The following is an 18,167-nucleotide window of genomic DNA, read 5'->3' as shown; positions in this document are numbered from 1 at the left end:
GATGTGACTCCTTGTTGACCCTCATGTTATACAGGGGCATTTGGAGGCTCCTTATCCCCTCCTCTGTCCTTAGAATATACATGCCACCCACTACTGTCACACTGGGAGCTGTTTTAAGGATATAACCTTGAAAGAGGAAGGTCTTGTTGAGATTATCTGGATTAGATACATGACTGAACCAAGTTATAGACTATAAATAAAGTTAAGATTCTGGTGGGTAGATGTAGATATCTACTGGTCTTGTGGCAGCCCAACACAAGCCTTGTAGGAAAGTTCCCTTATTATGAAACTTACCACCTACCAATCTAGAGTGGTCTACCTCTTTCTTCTGTCTCTCCTTGCCCTCCATGTACAGGGGCCAATTTGCAAGCCAATAGTAACTTAAAGAAACAGGTAGCTGAGAAGGTGTTAGTTATGGTTTTTGTTTTGTTTTTAAAGAATTGCAGGAAGGATTCATATATAATGGGCTGTTTTTGAAGGAAAGGCATCAGAGAAAGTCAATTTGGTTAACATTATACAATCATATATAAACAGTCATGTATGTGTTTAATTTTAAGGAAATAATGTAAATTTTGAATTCTCCTAGGTTCACTGAGATGAGAATAAAGCCACAGTTGTAGTCGTATCAAAACAAAAACAGAAGGAATAAATACCTAGTTGATAGCATTAGGCAGTATGTTGTTTCTTTGCAGACAAGTTGAAAATCTCATATACTCTGAACATAATCTTAGACTTAGTTGCAAGTTGTACCAGTGACACGTTTATAATGAAGTGAATCCTTTGCTTGTTTCTAAATAATAACTGTGAGATTGAGGTAGATGAGTGCCTAAGTGATGCCTGTGCAAATGGGGGCACTTTTGTTGATCTTTACAGCACCTTTAGGTGCCTGTGTCAGAATGGATTTCAAGGTAGCACACATGCTAACCAAAACTGGGATACCTGAAGGTTAATTTGAGGTGGAAGTAACTCCTTATTTTTAGAAGATACAATTCATCTAGTAGACACGCATATTAATTTCTTTTTCCAGGAGAACATTTGAATATATAATATCTGTTTGGATTATTTTACTGCATCTTCACATAATCACAGAAACATATATTTAGTGTTGAGATAATATTTTGCTTTTGTAAATAAACTAGATTTTTTTTAGATTTATCAACTATAAATTCATTACACTTACATTTATTATTTTTTTAAGATTTATTTCTTTGAGAGAGAGAGAGCGCATGCACATGCGACTAGGGGGGCAGTACAGGGAGAGAGAGAGAGAGAGAGAGAATCTTCGGTAGACTCCATGCTGAGCACGGAGGTGGCTACTGTGGGGCTTGATCTCAGGACCCAAAGATCACAACCTGAGCCGAAACCTAGAATCTGGCTCTTAACCGACTGCATCCCCCAGGCACCCCCCTATCTACTCATATTTAAAACTTGTAATATTTCTTTTTATACCACATTTCATTCTGTTACTGTGGTAACTCTTACATTAGCCCTTGTCAGTATATATCATTTATTTTGATAAAGAGCTGTTTATGTTTTTAAATATTTATGGTTTTTTACATTAGGAGGAAACTCTAATAATAGACCTTTTTTCCCCCCAAGATCGGAAAAAGTAGTAAGACTCTCAATACTTTATATGCAAGCAAATACTATTAAACTGCCACATTACAAGCCAAAATGTCCGAAATCTATCTTCCCAAAACTGTTCCTAATTCTACTTCTGTGAATGATTGATTCAAAAATAAAGCACTTCGTAATCTTTAAGCAGTAAGAAAGTCATATTTGTTTTGAAAACCATGAATGAAACAGCTGGGTTTTTTTCCTGTTAAAGCTGAGAAACTGATTTTATGTGGTTAACCTTAAGAATGGTCATCTTCAGTAACTGGACACTTACTAAAACTTAATGTACTATTTATCATCAACAAAAACTCAAGATAATCTCTTAAAATTGTATGACACAGAGCAAAAAGCAATGTCTTTTAAAGAAATGTATTTTAGAACATCCCCAACTATAAGGAACAAACCAAGGTTTTTAAATGTGCCATTTTTTTCCTCACAACATTGATTCATAAGGAAAATTACCAAATAAATAATTTCAAGGTTTAAACAAAGTATTTATTCACTCATGTATTATTTTTAATTTTCACTTTTTCCTCAGTTTAACTTGATGTTCTGATGTCATGTTTTCACTTCATATTTTGTTAGTAATCATAATAATACAAATAGATTTTCTATTTAGTTAGAAATAACTAAACAACTTTTTCCTACTTAGATATCTATTACATTAATTTTTCTCCAGCCCAGATTCATTTCACCATTTTAGAGAAAAACATTTAAGAATATTAAAAAGATTTCCATTTATCTAATTTGTGAATACCATGTGTTACATACTTGTCAATGCGAATGTTTCTATTCTCATTCAAAATTGTCAAAAAAATAGCTATCAAAAAAGTTGAGAATCAATTCAGAGTCAGTTTAGGCTATGTTTTCAGTGCTTTGCAAATTAACAAACAATCCAGGTGACATAGTAAGAAAGTCAGCTTTAGAAACACAGTTCTAAGTGGAACATTCATGGGAAATCTGCACTGCAGAACTAGTTAAAAGAAAATGTTAAGGGGTGCCTGGCTGGCTCAGTCCATAGAGCATGCCACTCTTGATCTCGGGGTTGTGAGTTTCAGTCCCACCTTGGGCATAGAGATTATTAAAAAAAAAAAGAAGAAAAAAGAAAGAAAATGTTAAAACTATATAGTTAATGAATACTTCTGATTTATTTTCTTTCCACATGGACCTACTTTATGAAATTAATAAAAAGAAATGTGACTCCATCCTGCCTCCATAACACTATATCTGCAGAGTTCATGGATAAATTCAAATGCTTGCCCCCCTGACTTTATTGGTGAGTAACATTTGACAACTGTGCCTTGTAAAATACATTTAGCCCTGGGGGACATACATCAGGATGCCACTGATTCACTACTATTTCCTTTCTGTTCCTTTTTTATTTTCCTTAGATTAACATTTGATTTGTACCCCAGTAACTTGAAACATCTATTCTGTCTCTGGAATCCAAAGCAGAAGATAAATTATTTCACATCTAAGCAGCCTTTGAATGCCTACCAATTCAGAGGAGATTAGTCTGCATTTAGTAATTCCAAGAGAAGTTGTTACAGTTTGTAATAAGGTGAAATGAATGGATTCTGACACTAAATATGTAACATTTTTATCTCAGGAGTTTAGCCTCAGATATCACCCCAAATTGATTAAAAGATTTGGGCAAATTTAAGAATTATGACCTGGCACCTGGTTACCTTATTAAAACTTAAAATCTTTTTTATTATTTTTTTCAAGGGTTCAAGATATGAAATAAATGCAGATTTGTGTGCTTCACATCCATGCAAGAATGGAGCTACCTGCCTTGACCAACCTGGTAATTACTTCTGCCATTGTGTGGCTCCATTTAAAGGTAATGAACACCAAGGGAGAAGGAAAAGCAAACATAATTAACTTTAAAAAGCATTTCTGTCTCTTATCTGAACTCGTTTTAGTCTTTCAACAACATTATTAGTCCTTCATTTTCTTAAAGTCAGCTTCTAAAGTGACCAACCAATTATCCCTTAGGCAGAAACTAGAGTGAAATGAGCTTAGTTTATACAACCACTAAAACAGATAAGTTTCTTATTTTTCTATTGGGAAAGCCACCGATACAACCAAATGATAAAATGAAAAGTAAGGAATTTATTACCAGTCTATCATGTTATATTTTAAATACTTTTTCCTTTTAATTCAATTTCTCATGAAATTGACAGGTTTTCCCTCCCTCCCTTCCTTCCTCTCTCTCTCGTTCGTTCGTTCTTTCTTTCTTTCTTTCATTAAACTATTATTTGTAAGTTATTCTGCAAGCTAGTACATAAAAAGTAAATCATTGGATACTTCCTTAGACTTCAATATCTTTTTCTAAGCTATGGAATTTGAAAACTAAATTAGCCAGAGTTCTCCAGAGAAACAGAACCAATGGGAAATATATCTATATATCTATATCTATGTATGTATTATGGCAATTCGTTATGAGGAATCGGCTCACATAATTATGGAGGTTGAGAAGTTTCATGATCTGCTGTCTGTTAGCCAGAGACCCAGGAGAGCCAATGATACAATTCTAGTCTTGAATCCAAAGGCGTGAGAACCAGGGGAGTGGATGGTATAAATCCTAGTCCAAGGATAGGAGAAAATCAACACCCCAGCTCAGCAGGTAGGCAGAAAAGGAGCAAGTCCTCCCTTTCTTTAGGTTTTGTGCTACTCAGGTCCTCAACAGATTAGCTGATGCCTGCGCAGTTTGGGAAGGGCAATCTACTTTACTGAGTCTACTGATCCAAATGCTAATATCACCAGGAAACACCCTCACAGACACACCTGGAAATAATGTTTGTCTGGGCATCCTGTGGCCCAGTCAGGTTGACACATAAAATTAACCACCGCAATATTCAACTAAATACAATCAATTTAGATATTTTTAAATGTTGTACTTAATTTTCTTGAATCTGCCTATTAATGAAAAAATGACTGCTGACAAATTTCAAATATTTTGTATCTATATAAACTCACTAAGTTATAGTTCCCTTATCTGTTAAATACAGATAAGAATATACTTATCTCATTGATTTGAATTTAGATTTAATGAAATAAGTCATAGAAATACTATATCACCTGCCAGAAATTAATAATCATCAAGTGTTTTATTGTAATTTTAAATAATTTTCTAACATATATATATGTAAAAACCATGAAATAGGCACTATTTTCTAACGTTTGGTTAGGTAGGACTTGGTACATATTTATTTAATTATACATCTTTAAAGGTACATAGAAAATTATCTAAGCAATCCCAGCAGTGTAAAAAAAAAAAAATAGATTTCATTTTAAAAATAACAAGTTTGACCAGTACCTAGATCTTAGTTTCTCATATCATTCTCCAATAAAAGGATCCAGATCTCTTTAGAGATCTAGCTGATTCTTGGATTAAAATACAAATATACCAGTGAGTGTGGAGAGCTTGTAATGCCAGAAAGCAATGTGGTACTCAAAAACGAAAACCATGAGAGTATGTCAAAGGGACACATAGGCCAGCTGCCAAAGCTAGAATAATTTGAGCAAGAAAATAAAGGAGTAATGAATTATTACCCAAAATATAAAACAAATATCCATGAGTCCATACTGAGAAAAATAAATGATCGATAAATAAATGAGTAGGAATATTAGAAACATCTTTTATACAGAATAATTCCAAATAATTGAGGTAGATACTTTACACTCAAGGAGAAATAACTTCTCACCTCTTAAGTTTGGGCTGCACCTAGTGACTGTTTTCCAAAGCACACAGCATGGAAATGGGGGTTGGAGGAGAGTAACATTACAGTGGAGAAATCCGACAAACACCACCTAAGTCAAATGATCAAAGTTAACATCACCGGTGCCAAATCATGTTAATATCATAGATACTTGATATGAAGTAATGAGAATGACACTTTTACTTAGTGATTTTTTTTTGTTAAAAACACATACCCCAGTCTAATCATGATAAAATCATCAAACAAATACCAGTTCTACAAAATACCTGACTAGTACTCCTTAAAACTATCAAGGTCATCAAAAACAAGGAAAGTCTGTGCAAAAGGTTTTTAGTTTACTATAATCACAATTATTTATTTTTGTTATTATCATCCTTGCCAGAGGAGATATATCCAAAAACATATTCCTAAGACTGATGTCTAAGGGTTTACTGTCTATTTTCCTTTTAATAATTTTATGGTTTCAGGTCTTAGTTTTAGGTCTTTAATTCATTTTGAGTTTACTTTTGTATGTTGTATAAGAATTATTTTGCATGTAGTTGGTCAGTTTTCCTGAAGGAAGTCATCAACAAAATGAGAAGACAACCTACTGAATGGGAGAAGATATTTGCAAACTATCTTAAGATGTTAGTATCCAAAATATATAAAGAACTCATACAGCTCAACACCAAGAGAACAAAAAATGCAGTTAAAAAATGGGCAGAGGACCTGAAGAGCCACTTTTTCAAAGAAGACATACAGATGGCCAACAGACCCATGAAAAGATGCTCAATATCACTAATCATTAGGGAAAAGCAAATCAAAACCACAAGGAGACATGCTCACACCTGTCAGATTGGCTAGTATCAAACAGATAAGAAATAACAAGTGTTGAAAAGGATGAGGAGAAAAGTGAACCCTCTTGCACTGTTGGTGGGAATGTAATTTGGTATAGCCTCTATGAAAAACAGTATGAAAATTCCTCAAAAATGTAAAAATAAAACTACCATATGATCCATCAGTTCTACATCTGGGTATTTATCCAAAGAAAAAGAAAACACTAATACAAGGAGATGTATACACCCTTATGTTCATTGTTCACTTCTTGTTGGAAGTGAGATGTCTAAAAAACTAGAGGAAAGAAGAACCAGAAGATAGAAAAGCACCCTCAATCAGAAGATAGAAAAGGTCCCTCAATCATGTAGAAAGATGTCCATGGGTCAGAAGTATCCTTATTGTACTGAGTGAGCAAAAAACATAAAAGTTTTTATTGTGGTAAGCCACTAAGATTACAAGTTATTTTTTTTTCTTTGTAGCAGGTAACATTATTTATCCTAAAAATTACCCCTCTAGTGCTCAAAAACCCTTCCTTGAAAATTTCATTAGAATTGATTTTTAAAATGCCATGAATAAATATATTTTTTGAAAAGCATGTCTGTGTAATACAGTTACGAATCATTTCTGTAGGAAATGTACATATAATTTGTTCTTTTAAATTTGTAATTCTTGGGGCACCTGGGTGGCTCAGTTCAGTTAAGCATTTGCCTTCAGCTCAGGTCCTGATCTCAAGGTCCTGGGATTGAGCCCCATGTCGGTCTCTCTGTTCAGCAGGGAGCCTGCTTCTCCCTCTCACTCTCAGTTTCTCTCTCTCTAATAAATTAATTTTAAAAAATTTAAAGACTGTAAAAAATTTAAAAACTGTTCATTCTCTGATTACGTTTAAGATTGTTAGCAAATTTGCAGTGTTTCAAAAAGAAATATAGAGATACAATGAAACTTCAGCAAAATGCAATCATAAGATTAAGTTTTAAAAATATTTAGTTGATTCATTAATTCAGTGAGGTTAGTTATTTTGTTATTTAACAAACTATGTCCCCCCATGTGGGAAAATCCAGGCCTCTTCCTATTTTGTGTATCTCACAAGCACCACCACACTCATTCAGTTGTGTACTGTTGATGGCTGTTTCAGCTGCAACTTCAAGAGTATATGTGCTCTTTGCCTGCAAAACCTGAATTATTTATTGTTTGGCCCTTTCAGAAAACATTTGCTGACCCTTGGTATAGAAAATTTTATAAGCTACTTGTTGTGGCTTTCTGTTGGTCTAGTCCAAGTTTTATTTATTGGCTCTTTATTGGCACTAATATATATATTTTTAAAGTAATATACAAAATCTTGCTTTTTATAGGAAATGTGTAATTCTGCTCTACTGTATTAGATTAATATCATGATTTTTCATTATCAGTAAAATTGATGCCAGAGAAATAATACACGTTTGGGAATTTATAAATTATAAGCCCCCCGTTTTTTTTTTTTTAATTTAAAGATATGTACAGTTACCGTTTACCAAATATGTAGATTTGTAATATATAGTGCTTTGAGTGTTCAAGAATATACCCTAGTTCAAACATTTTGCCACTCGTAGAAGTTATATTTTGTTGCTAGTTATAACTTATTAAAGCATACACCAGAGAAAGGAATTTATCCTAAAAGTAGGTTGTGATTATATAGTCTACTTATGGGAACAATAGAAATAATTAGAAAAATCTTTGTATAATTACTTCTGGAGAGCTGAATAATGCAGTGTTTTTATGCATGTTAGTTTCTAGCATTATAATTACAGATGCTCCCCAAATAGCATAGGTTTTACACATGTTATTAATGCTGTGTATCCCTTGAAATCTGTAGAATCTTCTTTTTTTAAAAAAGAACAAATAAATATGGATAATAAATTCCTTAACACGACAATTGTTTTTCCATGAGGTGTTCATCCACTGGAGGTAGCTAGTGGCTGGTTTTGATTTAATCTAGGCTCCCTTCCAAGTTCTAGTCTTAGGAACTAAATTTAGCAAATAAACAACAAAAATGCATTTCCTTCCGATAGAAAGGGCATTCTTATTTTGTTTTCTGTTTACTATAAACTGAATCTTTCTTCAGCAATGAACAGAATATTTTAATAAATACAAATTGGTTTTCACCTTCCCTAATAGAGGTAATTATTATGATTTCTGTCAAGAAAACCTAATGCTTTTTCATGTAAGAAAGCAAGATATGGACTAGATACATGTTCTACATGTTTGGATACCACTATTTTATATTTTAAGTAAAAGAAGGTGATACAGATCAGTCATTCACAATGAGCACTAGTGTCATTAACCGGTCTGTTGTCACAGCCAATCATTGCTTAAACACCCTCTACTAAAGCCCTCTATGTGCAACACTTCCAAAAAGAATTGAGTAATAATAATTTATCTTGCCGTGAAAAATGTACTAAGTATTGATTTTTTGTGTTTCCACGTGTGGGTTAAATGGTAATAAATAATGCCTCAAAGTGTAAATTTCCTATGTATGAAACAAAAAGAAAATTATTATTCATGCACACACACACACACACACACATATCTAGGATTAAATATACTTACTCATCTTCCTTCCAGAATTGCATGCAATTGTGTATGAGTCCCTATTTTATAAATTCTAATTATTATTCTTTATTTAAAAATATAATGATATATGTTACCCTAACTAGAATTTAAATAAAAACTTGAATTTAAAAATAAATCTAAAAAAATAAAACTAAAAAGTACAGGGAGTAGAAAAAATATATATATAACCAGTGCCAATTAATAATGTAGCCCTTACCCAATCAGCGATTTTAAATTCTAAAAATATATCCGCAAAATATAATTGGAGTAAAGAAAAGATGACGATGACCACCTATAATGAAAATTGCTGCTGGCAGATTCATCCAGGACCCTCTTTGCCAGGAAAGCACTTAAAGAGGTAGTCCACTACAGAATTTGGAGTGTTTTCCTAGTAGCTGAAGACCACAACTCTGAAAGAGTCTATTACGCATTAGTGATACTCTGATCTATATTAAGTTAGTGTAATTCTCTACAGTAAAGTATGATTGATAAATCTAAAATCTTAAGTGTATATTTACTAGTAACTAACAAAACTGTTGATTGTATAATTCATAAAATGAACCACTTGCAAATTGAATTTCATTAAATGAAGGAATCCTGAGAGAAAATAGTTTTGCATATATCATTGTTAAAGCAATAGTCTGTATTTTTATCATATTTTGGTGGTGAAAATTAAGTTGTTATCTTTTCTTCTAAAATATAAAATACAAAGAAGACAGGGCTTTGATGTAAATTACTGTTTGTTTCTCAAGAAAATAAGTGCTTAAACTAATAAGAATGTTATTTTAATAAGGCTACATATGTGCAAGTAGAATAGAAATATTGTTTGAGCAAATCTTATCTGCTGAAGCTTTAATGGCACATGTCCCTAAATATGTAGCAATTATGATAAAAGAGTAGAAATGGTAATTAGCCATTAAACATGTTTGCAAAAGAAAGTAAACATAGAAGAAAGAAAACTCAGCAAAATAAAAATGCTTAAGTGTGTTGAAAGCTAGAACAATATCGCTGTTTTCTGGATAGGACACTCTGTTATGGGAACTTGTAATTAGAAAGCAGATTTAAGTACATATATTTAAGTGCTTGTGAAGTGAAAAAGACTAGAGTACAGATAATAGAGCAATTAGTTTTCCAGCCTTCACAGGCCATATCTCAGTCATTCTTGGTTTGAGCTACAGTGGGGAGCTATAGATTCTGTAATTAAATGATGCAGTCTAGTCAATCTATAGCTATACTAAACATTCTTGGAGAACAAAATATTTTGGCTGGAAGATTGCTTCAACTCAACTACAGATCAGTTGAGTATATTAACAAAAAAATCAATCTGATTTAATGAATTTAACGAAAATAGTATGAGTATTACATTTGGAGAGGTCAAATAAATTGGGCTAATTATAAAGAACTGAATTCATAATAACAGTACAATAGAAAAAAATATTCATTTAACAGTCTCCTATTTGTTCTCATAGCGATTTAAACCAGAAGCATGAAATACATGTTGGTTTGAAAATGAGTATTATGTTCAGCTTCTTGGAGATTAAGTCATTACTTTTAGTCTGATAGAAATACTTACATGCTGTGGCCTTTTAGACAGCAAGAATAAAGGGAACTGAGTAGTGGATAAGTATATTTCTTTATACTATTTAGAAAAGGAATTAATTCTGCATATTTCTTCTATTTTCTTTCTCTGTTTTTAGAATTCTTCAGTATTTAATATCTTGGTCAAATATTTATTTAATTGTATGATTTCAGTTGTATTTCTTACTAATGAATCACAACTGTTATTTATCAGTTTCATATCCCCTACCTTTTTTCTTTATAACTTATAGACTACATTTGTATGGGTAATTATATTTGATATTTTCTGTAAAAATAGCATATCAAATGAAAAAATACTGTCATAGACTATAAGTATGAACATATTATATTGAACATGCTTTTGAGTTTAATCAAAGAGATATTGTAGAGATACTTCCATCTGGGTAATCCAATATGTGCAATGATAGGATGACAGGTCTGGCAGATTCAGAGAAATGCTTAACTATAACCTACATTTTATACTAATCAGTTTTGATTTGCGTTACCAACAGGAAATAATGTACCTTTGACACTCCAACAGTTGGGGAAAATTATAATTAAGTTGAAATTTACAGAGAAGGATTAGCTTACAATGTATTCATAATAATTTGAACTCTGTAGAATTGGAAAATGATTATATATATATATTTTTAAATTCTTACCTTCCTTGGTTTCTAGGATGTTACTCACCTTTCATTTCTGGTATTATTCAGCATCTTGTACTCAACTCTTTTACCTTTTCACTATATATGCTTTTTAGGTTGATTGAATCTATCCACATGTATCAATGACCTCTTTCCCAGCATGTAGAGAAAAATGGACTTTTCCCTTCAAGTTGAAAGAACTACATCTTGATGATTTCTAAACTGCTATGCATATCTTAGTACAATGAATGCTCCAGGAAGAAATTTAAAATAAAATAAACAGAGTGAGCTGAAGCAAAAGAAAGCATGGGAATTTGAAGGGCTCAAAGATATTCAATGTAGCCAAAATTTATCCTGAGGGCAATAAGGTTGGAGTATTAAGCACAGTCCAAATCAGAAATGTCATCTAAGGAATATTAGGGCCAATAACAAATCATTAATCTGTGAAAAAATATAATCAAATGTACATTTTGAGAGTTACTCTAAACTGTAAAGTAGAACTTCTTTTTCTCTTATAGAAGGGTTATATACTAGAAGAAGAGAAAAATTTAGGTGCTTGCAATAATCAAGCTATTGTCTAAAGCATAGATATGGAAACAAAGTTTGAGGTAACTAGACAATTTCAGAAGATAGGTGACAAACCAAACAGGATAGGCTTTAATGAGGTTCAGATGGATGAAGTGAGGAAAAGAAGAGAATTATACTCAGATTCCCAGGGTAGATAAAAGGAGTTATTGCTCTGGGGCCACAGAGGTAGAAGAAGCATGTTTAATGAAGAGAGAAATCAGCAGAGCTTCAAACATACTGTATTTGTCAGATTATAAAGTATTAAAGTAGAAGTCTCCCTTAAATAATCCTGGTATGTGTGTGTAACACATAAGAGAGAATGGAAAGACTATAGTTTACTAAAACATGAGTTAGGAAGAAATATGTAGAATGACAAGGAAAGAATACTTGGGATAGGCACTGAGGAAACCTAGAATATAAAGAAATGATAGAGAAGGGAATACATAATGTGAGGCAATAGGAAAAGCAAGAGAAGAGTGTTTCTATTAGGAAGAAATGCTAAGAAAGTATCAAATATTGTTGGACAGTCCAGTACAATTTGCTGTCAATATGGTCTAGAAAAATAATTATTGGAGAGGCTTTGAAGACTTTCATAAGAAAAGTTTCATTAAAATTTAGTTATTGATGTTGGTGTTGAATGAGATGTGGGGGTATAGAGATGAAATGAGAACATGCAGATAGCAGGACTAGACTACTCCTTGAGAATATATGACTGGTAAGGGGAAAGGAGATGTAAGTCCAAAGGGGAGAAATGAGAGACAAAATATATTTTTATCTCTGAAATTTTGAGTGGTTCATGAGGTACATGGATATCTTCCATTTGCCCTTCCAGATCTTCTCTATGTCTAAGAAGCTGAATCATACTACATATATATATCTTCTGCCTTCCTTTGGGTTTGCCCAGTGTGAAATAAGAGGAAATGAGGAGAACACAAGATGATTATTCCCTCACTTCTTTTTGTGGATTACCACTGGTTGGTTGTGTCCTTTTAGTGATCATCACATCTTCTCTAAGGTGGTGTTCTCCACATAGCGTTTCCGTCTCAGGTTCCAGTACCAGCTCACTCAACCCCTTCACACTGAATGGCACAAAGACCGCACTATGTCCCTTGTGGTCTTAGTACACCTGTCACACACTTGTAAATAGTCTCATATTAAAATCTCTTCAAATTTCCTGTTTGGAGAGCACCATCTCATTCCTGCCAGGATCTGATCACATGTGTTAATTTTTGTGTACTTATGGGATGATGTTAGCACAACAGTAGAGACTAAACCTACAGGAAACAGAATAGTTAACAAAGAGAGAGCAGTAGAATGTGGTGAGACAAAGATCTAGAAATATGGTGACAACATTAGTTATAGACAGGAGAAGGGACAGATCTGTCATTATTTTAAAAGAAATTAACCAAATGGAAAAGATGGATGGTGATATCGATAACACCTTAGAGATTTTGGCAGGAATTTGGGAGAGTTATCATCTGATGACATCTGTTTTTGCTGGAACTCAAACGTGTGGCTATTTTCTATGAGTGATAGGAACAGTAGTGTAATTGAGAATTAAGGGAGAGTGTAAACTGTTTTCACATTTAGTTGACTATCCAGTTTCCTACATGCTGATGATACATTGATCTTGAAAGTGATCCTTCTAACCACATTGTTCTTTAGGAGCAGGAGCTGCTCCTTTGACTAGAGTTGGCCTCTACCCTAAACCAGAGTCAGAGACCATTCTTGGGATTTAGAATGAGAAATTTGAGAAAATGTTGCTCACACTGTTTGACATTCAAAATGTGGAATGTGGGTCCACAACTATTGGCAAAAAAATTACTTAACTTAGGGACAACCGTTTGAAGAAGTATAGAGAGAAGCAGAAAGATAATATGGAGAGCTAAAGAGAAACAGACAAACATGGCAGAGTTCCAGTGCCTAATGTACCTGTACCTCACACTTTTTCCGTTCCTGTGTTTTGCTGCTTGAACCAATAAATTTCTCACTATACCAGGCTGATACTATTAAGGTTCTGTCTCTCTTCTCCAAAAAAAGATTTTATTTGTGAAAACTTAGGCAAGATTGAAATTTGATCAAAGGTAGAGATCATAAATTTATGTTGGCATCAGTCTTCAAATCTGTGTGATCTTTCTCCATCAGTGCTCAATAGCTGAAAAGGAGGCACAGAGAAAAATAGAGTTGGATTAACTGGGAATTGAGGAAATACAGAGAAAATGATATGTTTTTGTGTGCCAGTGAGTAATAAGGGTAATTCAGTCCCACTTCTTAACCCTGAATTTTCAGCGATATAGGAAAATAAGTTGCTCTTCAGAGGGCTAAAAGCAATATGATGTAACTACATTGGAGAAGGTTTTAATGGATCAAGAAGGCGTAAGGTATGTTCAATAAATAATATTGGAAGGTTGTTAATTGTGAAAGGTATATAGTATGACAAGATTGGGACGATCATAGCAGTGAGACGTTGGTTCGTGGGGGAAGCATAGAGCTGCTGAATGGGAATAAAGGGATTAGAAGAAACCACACAGTGAATATTTTACTTTGGCGATTACCAGAGTTTTCTGAGATCTGGAATAAACTGGTTGTAGGAGAACTTACACAAAAAAGAGGTAAAAATTTATCCTAGGGACTTCTAGTAACAGTGGAACAGCATATAGACAAGCTATTCCTCAGATGACAGTTGTAAACTCTGAATGGATTATAAAAACAACTCTTTGAAGGCCCCAATGGGTGACCAGAATCAGGAAGAAATTGGAGAGGAGTCAACTCATAAAAGAAAGAAACTTGATTGAAAAAATTTATGTTTATATGGCTTTTTACCTGATGGCATCTTCAGTCTGCCCTGTATGGAGAGTGGAAACAATAGCAGGAAACTGCAAGTGTGTAAGAACATACTTTGAGACTTCCAAAATAGTAGATGTGATCCAATAAAGGAGGAAATGAAATATGGTAGAAAAGCAAGATCTCATATAAACTACACAAATCCATGGTTACTGCTTGAATGGTCCCCATGGAGAGGAAACCCAAGGTTCCCAGTGAAAGTAACCACTGAAACTAGGAAGAACTAGGCAGTTTCCCCTGCTTCCAAACCAGTGGGAGTTTTAGTTCAGCTATGTCAATTTCCTGCTATAATTAATAACATCATTATTTAGAGGAAGAAAATCGAATCTAAAGACAGATATCAAAATAAGGGAAAATATCATCAGAGTTCTAGAATAAAATTAAATATTACTGGAGAGATTTCATACTCAGAATGCCTTCACTGTAAGATGTCTTGAAGGAAGTACTTCAAGCTTAAGGAAATAACAGCAAGTGGAAACTCAGATTTATAAGAAGACATGAAGGCCTTGAAAATGAGAAATAATTAGGGAAATATATGAAATCTATACTATTTCCTCTCAATTTCTTTAAAACATATACAACTGTTGGAAGCAAATTTTGTAACACTGAATTGTGTGGCTTATAAGTCAGGATAATATCAGTGACAAAGTAGTATAGCAAATGGAGTAAATGGAACTAAATTAGTGTGGTATTTTTATATTTTATGTGAAATAGTACAAATTAATTGTAAGTAGACTATACGGATGGCAATCCAAAGAGCAAGAATTTAAAAAATAATGGAAAGAGGCATTGCTATGGTTATAACCAATAGAACAATAAGAATATTTAACGAAAAAGAAAATAGAAAAATATATAGACACAAAAACCAAATCAAACAGAACCGAAAACAAACAAAAAGCAAGGGACAGATTGAAAACAAAAGTCAAATGGTGTATAAATCCAATCAAAGAAAAATTAAATTGAATGTTAATGAATTAAAAAAATTCAAGTGAGTTTCACATTGTCCAACTGTATAAAAACCAGGACCCAACTTTATTTAGTCTCAAGAAATGCACCTAAATATAAAGACATAGATAAGTTGAAAAAAATGATAAATGTATATTATTTTATAAAAGCATAAAAATGTGATGAAGCTTTATTTATATCAGAAGGAAATATATTTCTGTCCAGAAGTAGAAAGTGAAATCATAGTAATAAAAGATCAATTCATCAGTGGCTTCAGCTAACATGTAAGACAGCAGGATCACTCCATCAAACACAGATTCAAGAGAAATAATAATAGGTTGTTGCTGTAAGTCTCTATGTACATTAGTTGTTTTTACATAGATAAAGATAATTGAAACAGAAATTAGTATCTAGAAGTGAGATGCTCTCACAGCTGAAGCCTAATATATGTGGCACTGGGATAATTTTGGGAAGAAAATGCAAGGACAGTGAGGCAATTTTAATGACATCTAGAAGAACAATGAGAAAATTGTTACTAAAGGCTGGAGAAATTAGAATCATGGTATGTATTGACCAAATCCTGGCAAGATTCTTGCCTGTGTTAATGTGGAAGATAGAAAATATACACAGTGACCTCATGGACTTGGCACAGAAGATTCCAGGATAAAATGTTGAAATTATCCAATAGCTTCATTTGGTGGTCTACGATAAAATAGGAGAGGAAGTAGATGAGCTAACGATGAGACTGTTTTCAACCAGATTTTAGAAAACATATTTTTAACTCAGGACTGCTGTGTTGGAAAATAAATATGATTGTTATTTCCAGACTCTCCAGCTGGCAACAGATTTTCAAAATGGACTCAGGGCAATGATCAAATCCAGGATATTACCAGTGAAATTGAGCTTCAGGGGCAAGATCAAAGGTGCATCGATTTAAAACCCTGTGTTTAGACAATAGAGTAAGTTAAAGCAATAGCACATAGACCCCCTCAGCTGGACGAAAATACTTCTAAAAACCTTAAGGACATAACCTAACTCTCACCCCAACATAGAGAGGAAATACTTCAAAGAAATGTTTGGGTCTGGCAGGAAGCAAGCTGAGAAAGTTACTTAGCTGCAAACATGAGCCATTACTTATGGGTAGCAGAGTAGAGATCACAGAAGTGCTACGGACCAGTCTTTACTATGTTTCTTCCTCCCTTTCCTCCCCCTTTTGAATGTGTGTCCTTTGTAGTATTCTTGTCTCTGCCTCAGCTTCGGGTATTGACAATATGGGTGAGCAGAAAATTTGTTTTTTTAATGTGTAGGTCTCTGAATAAAGAAAAGCTATGCTCAAATGTGGAAACAAAGAAACTATAATCGAGTAGCCTCTTCTAATCTGAACTTAGTTTAAATAATGACAGCCTAGATTTTAAGCCAATTCCAATGGGATAAGACATTTGTGAGTGAAAATAATATATTCTTCACATTGGTGATATGAGTTACAGTGACCAGTGGTTGGACTACACAGTACATAATATCTTAAAATGGCCATTGATTATTCCTTTATGTCATTTGGAGGTGACTGACCACTCTTGTCCATGTGTCTCCCCGTATGCCTACCTTAGGCTTCCTCATAACGTGGCAGTACAAGAGTAATCAGATTTTTTTAATAATTTTTATTTTGTTATATTAGTCACCATACAGTACATCCCCAGTTTTTGATGCAATGTTCCATGATTCATTATTTGCATATAACACCCAGTGCACCATGCAATACGTGCCCTCCTTAATACCCATCACTGGCCTATCCCAATCCCCCATCCCCCTCCCCTCTGAAGCCCTCAGTTTGTTTCCCAGAGTCCACAGTCTCTCGTGGTTCATTCCCCCTTCTATTTACCCCCCCTTCATTCTTCCCTTCCTTCTCCTACCGATCTCCCTGCTATTTCTTACGTTCCATAAATGAGTGAAACCATATGATAATTGTCTTTCTCTGCTTGACTTATTTCACTTAGCACACTCTCCTCTAGTCCCGTCCCTGTTGCTGCAAATGTTGTTAATTGTTCTTTCTGATGGTGAGTAATATTCCATTGTATATATGGACCGTATCATCTTAATCTAGTCATCGTTGAAGGGCATCTCGGTTCCTTCCACAATTTAGCTATTGTGGACAATGCTGCTATGAACATCGGGGTGCATATAGCCCTTATCTTCCCTACGTCTGTATCTTTGGCGTAAATACCCAGTAGTGCAATTGCTGGATCATAAGGTATCTCAATTTTTAACTTTTTAAGGGACCTCCACACTGTTTTCCAAAGTGGCTGTACCAACTTGCATTCCCACCAACAGTGTAAGAGGGATCCCCTTTCTCCACATCCTGTCCAACATTTGTTGTTTCTTGCCTTGTCCATTTTTGCCATTCTAACTGGCGTAAGGTGGTATCTCAATGTGGTTTTGATTTGAATTTCCCTGATAGCTAATGATTTTGAACATTTTTTCATGTGTCTGTTAGCCATTTGTACGTCTTCATTGGAAAAGTGACTTTTTTTAAAAAATCAGGTTTCTTAGTGCAGCGGTTCTCATGTAAATATGCTTTTGCCCCTTTTAGGGACATTTGGCAAAGCCTAGAGCTATTTTGTAGGAGTAAGAGGGGCATCTAGTGGTTATGTTGAGTTGAACTGTGCCCTTCCAAAATTTATGTTAAAGTTCTAATCTCCAATACCTTAGAATGTGACCTAATTTGGCAGTAGGGTCATTTCAGATGTAAATAGTTAAGATGAAGAATATTGATGTAAGACGAGCCCCTAATCCAGTAGGACTGGTGTCCTTATCAAAAGGGAAAATCCAGACACAGACACACATTGAA

At 34.0% G+C, this 18,167-nt stretch overlaps 1 protein-coding gene across 1 annotated transcript in view; it reads left to right on the top strand.

Moving 5' to 3' along the window:
* Nucleotides 1–18,167, top strand: part of EYS (eyes shut homolog) — a 1,466,842-nt gene that overhangs the window by 360,983 nt on the left and 1,087,692 nt on the right. Inside the window, 1 exon segment of the mRNA XM_008684895.2 lies at nucleotides 3,330–3,460. Coding sequence (XP_008683117.2) covers nucleotides 3,330–3,460 — 131 coding nt within the window.

This window comes from Ursus maritimus, unplaced genomic scaffold (assembly GCF_017311325.1).
Source record: "Ursus maritimus isolate PB19 unplaced genomic scaffold, ASM1731132v1 scaffold_29, whole genome shotgun sequence".
Lineage (NCBI taxonomy): Eukaryota > Metazoa > Chordata > Mammalia > Carnivora > Ursidae > Ursus > Ursus maritimus.
This window is presented reverse-complemented; position numbering and strand designations above follow the sequence as displayed.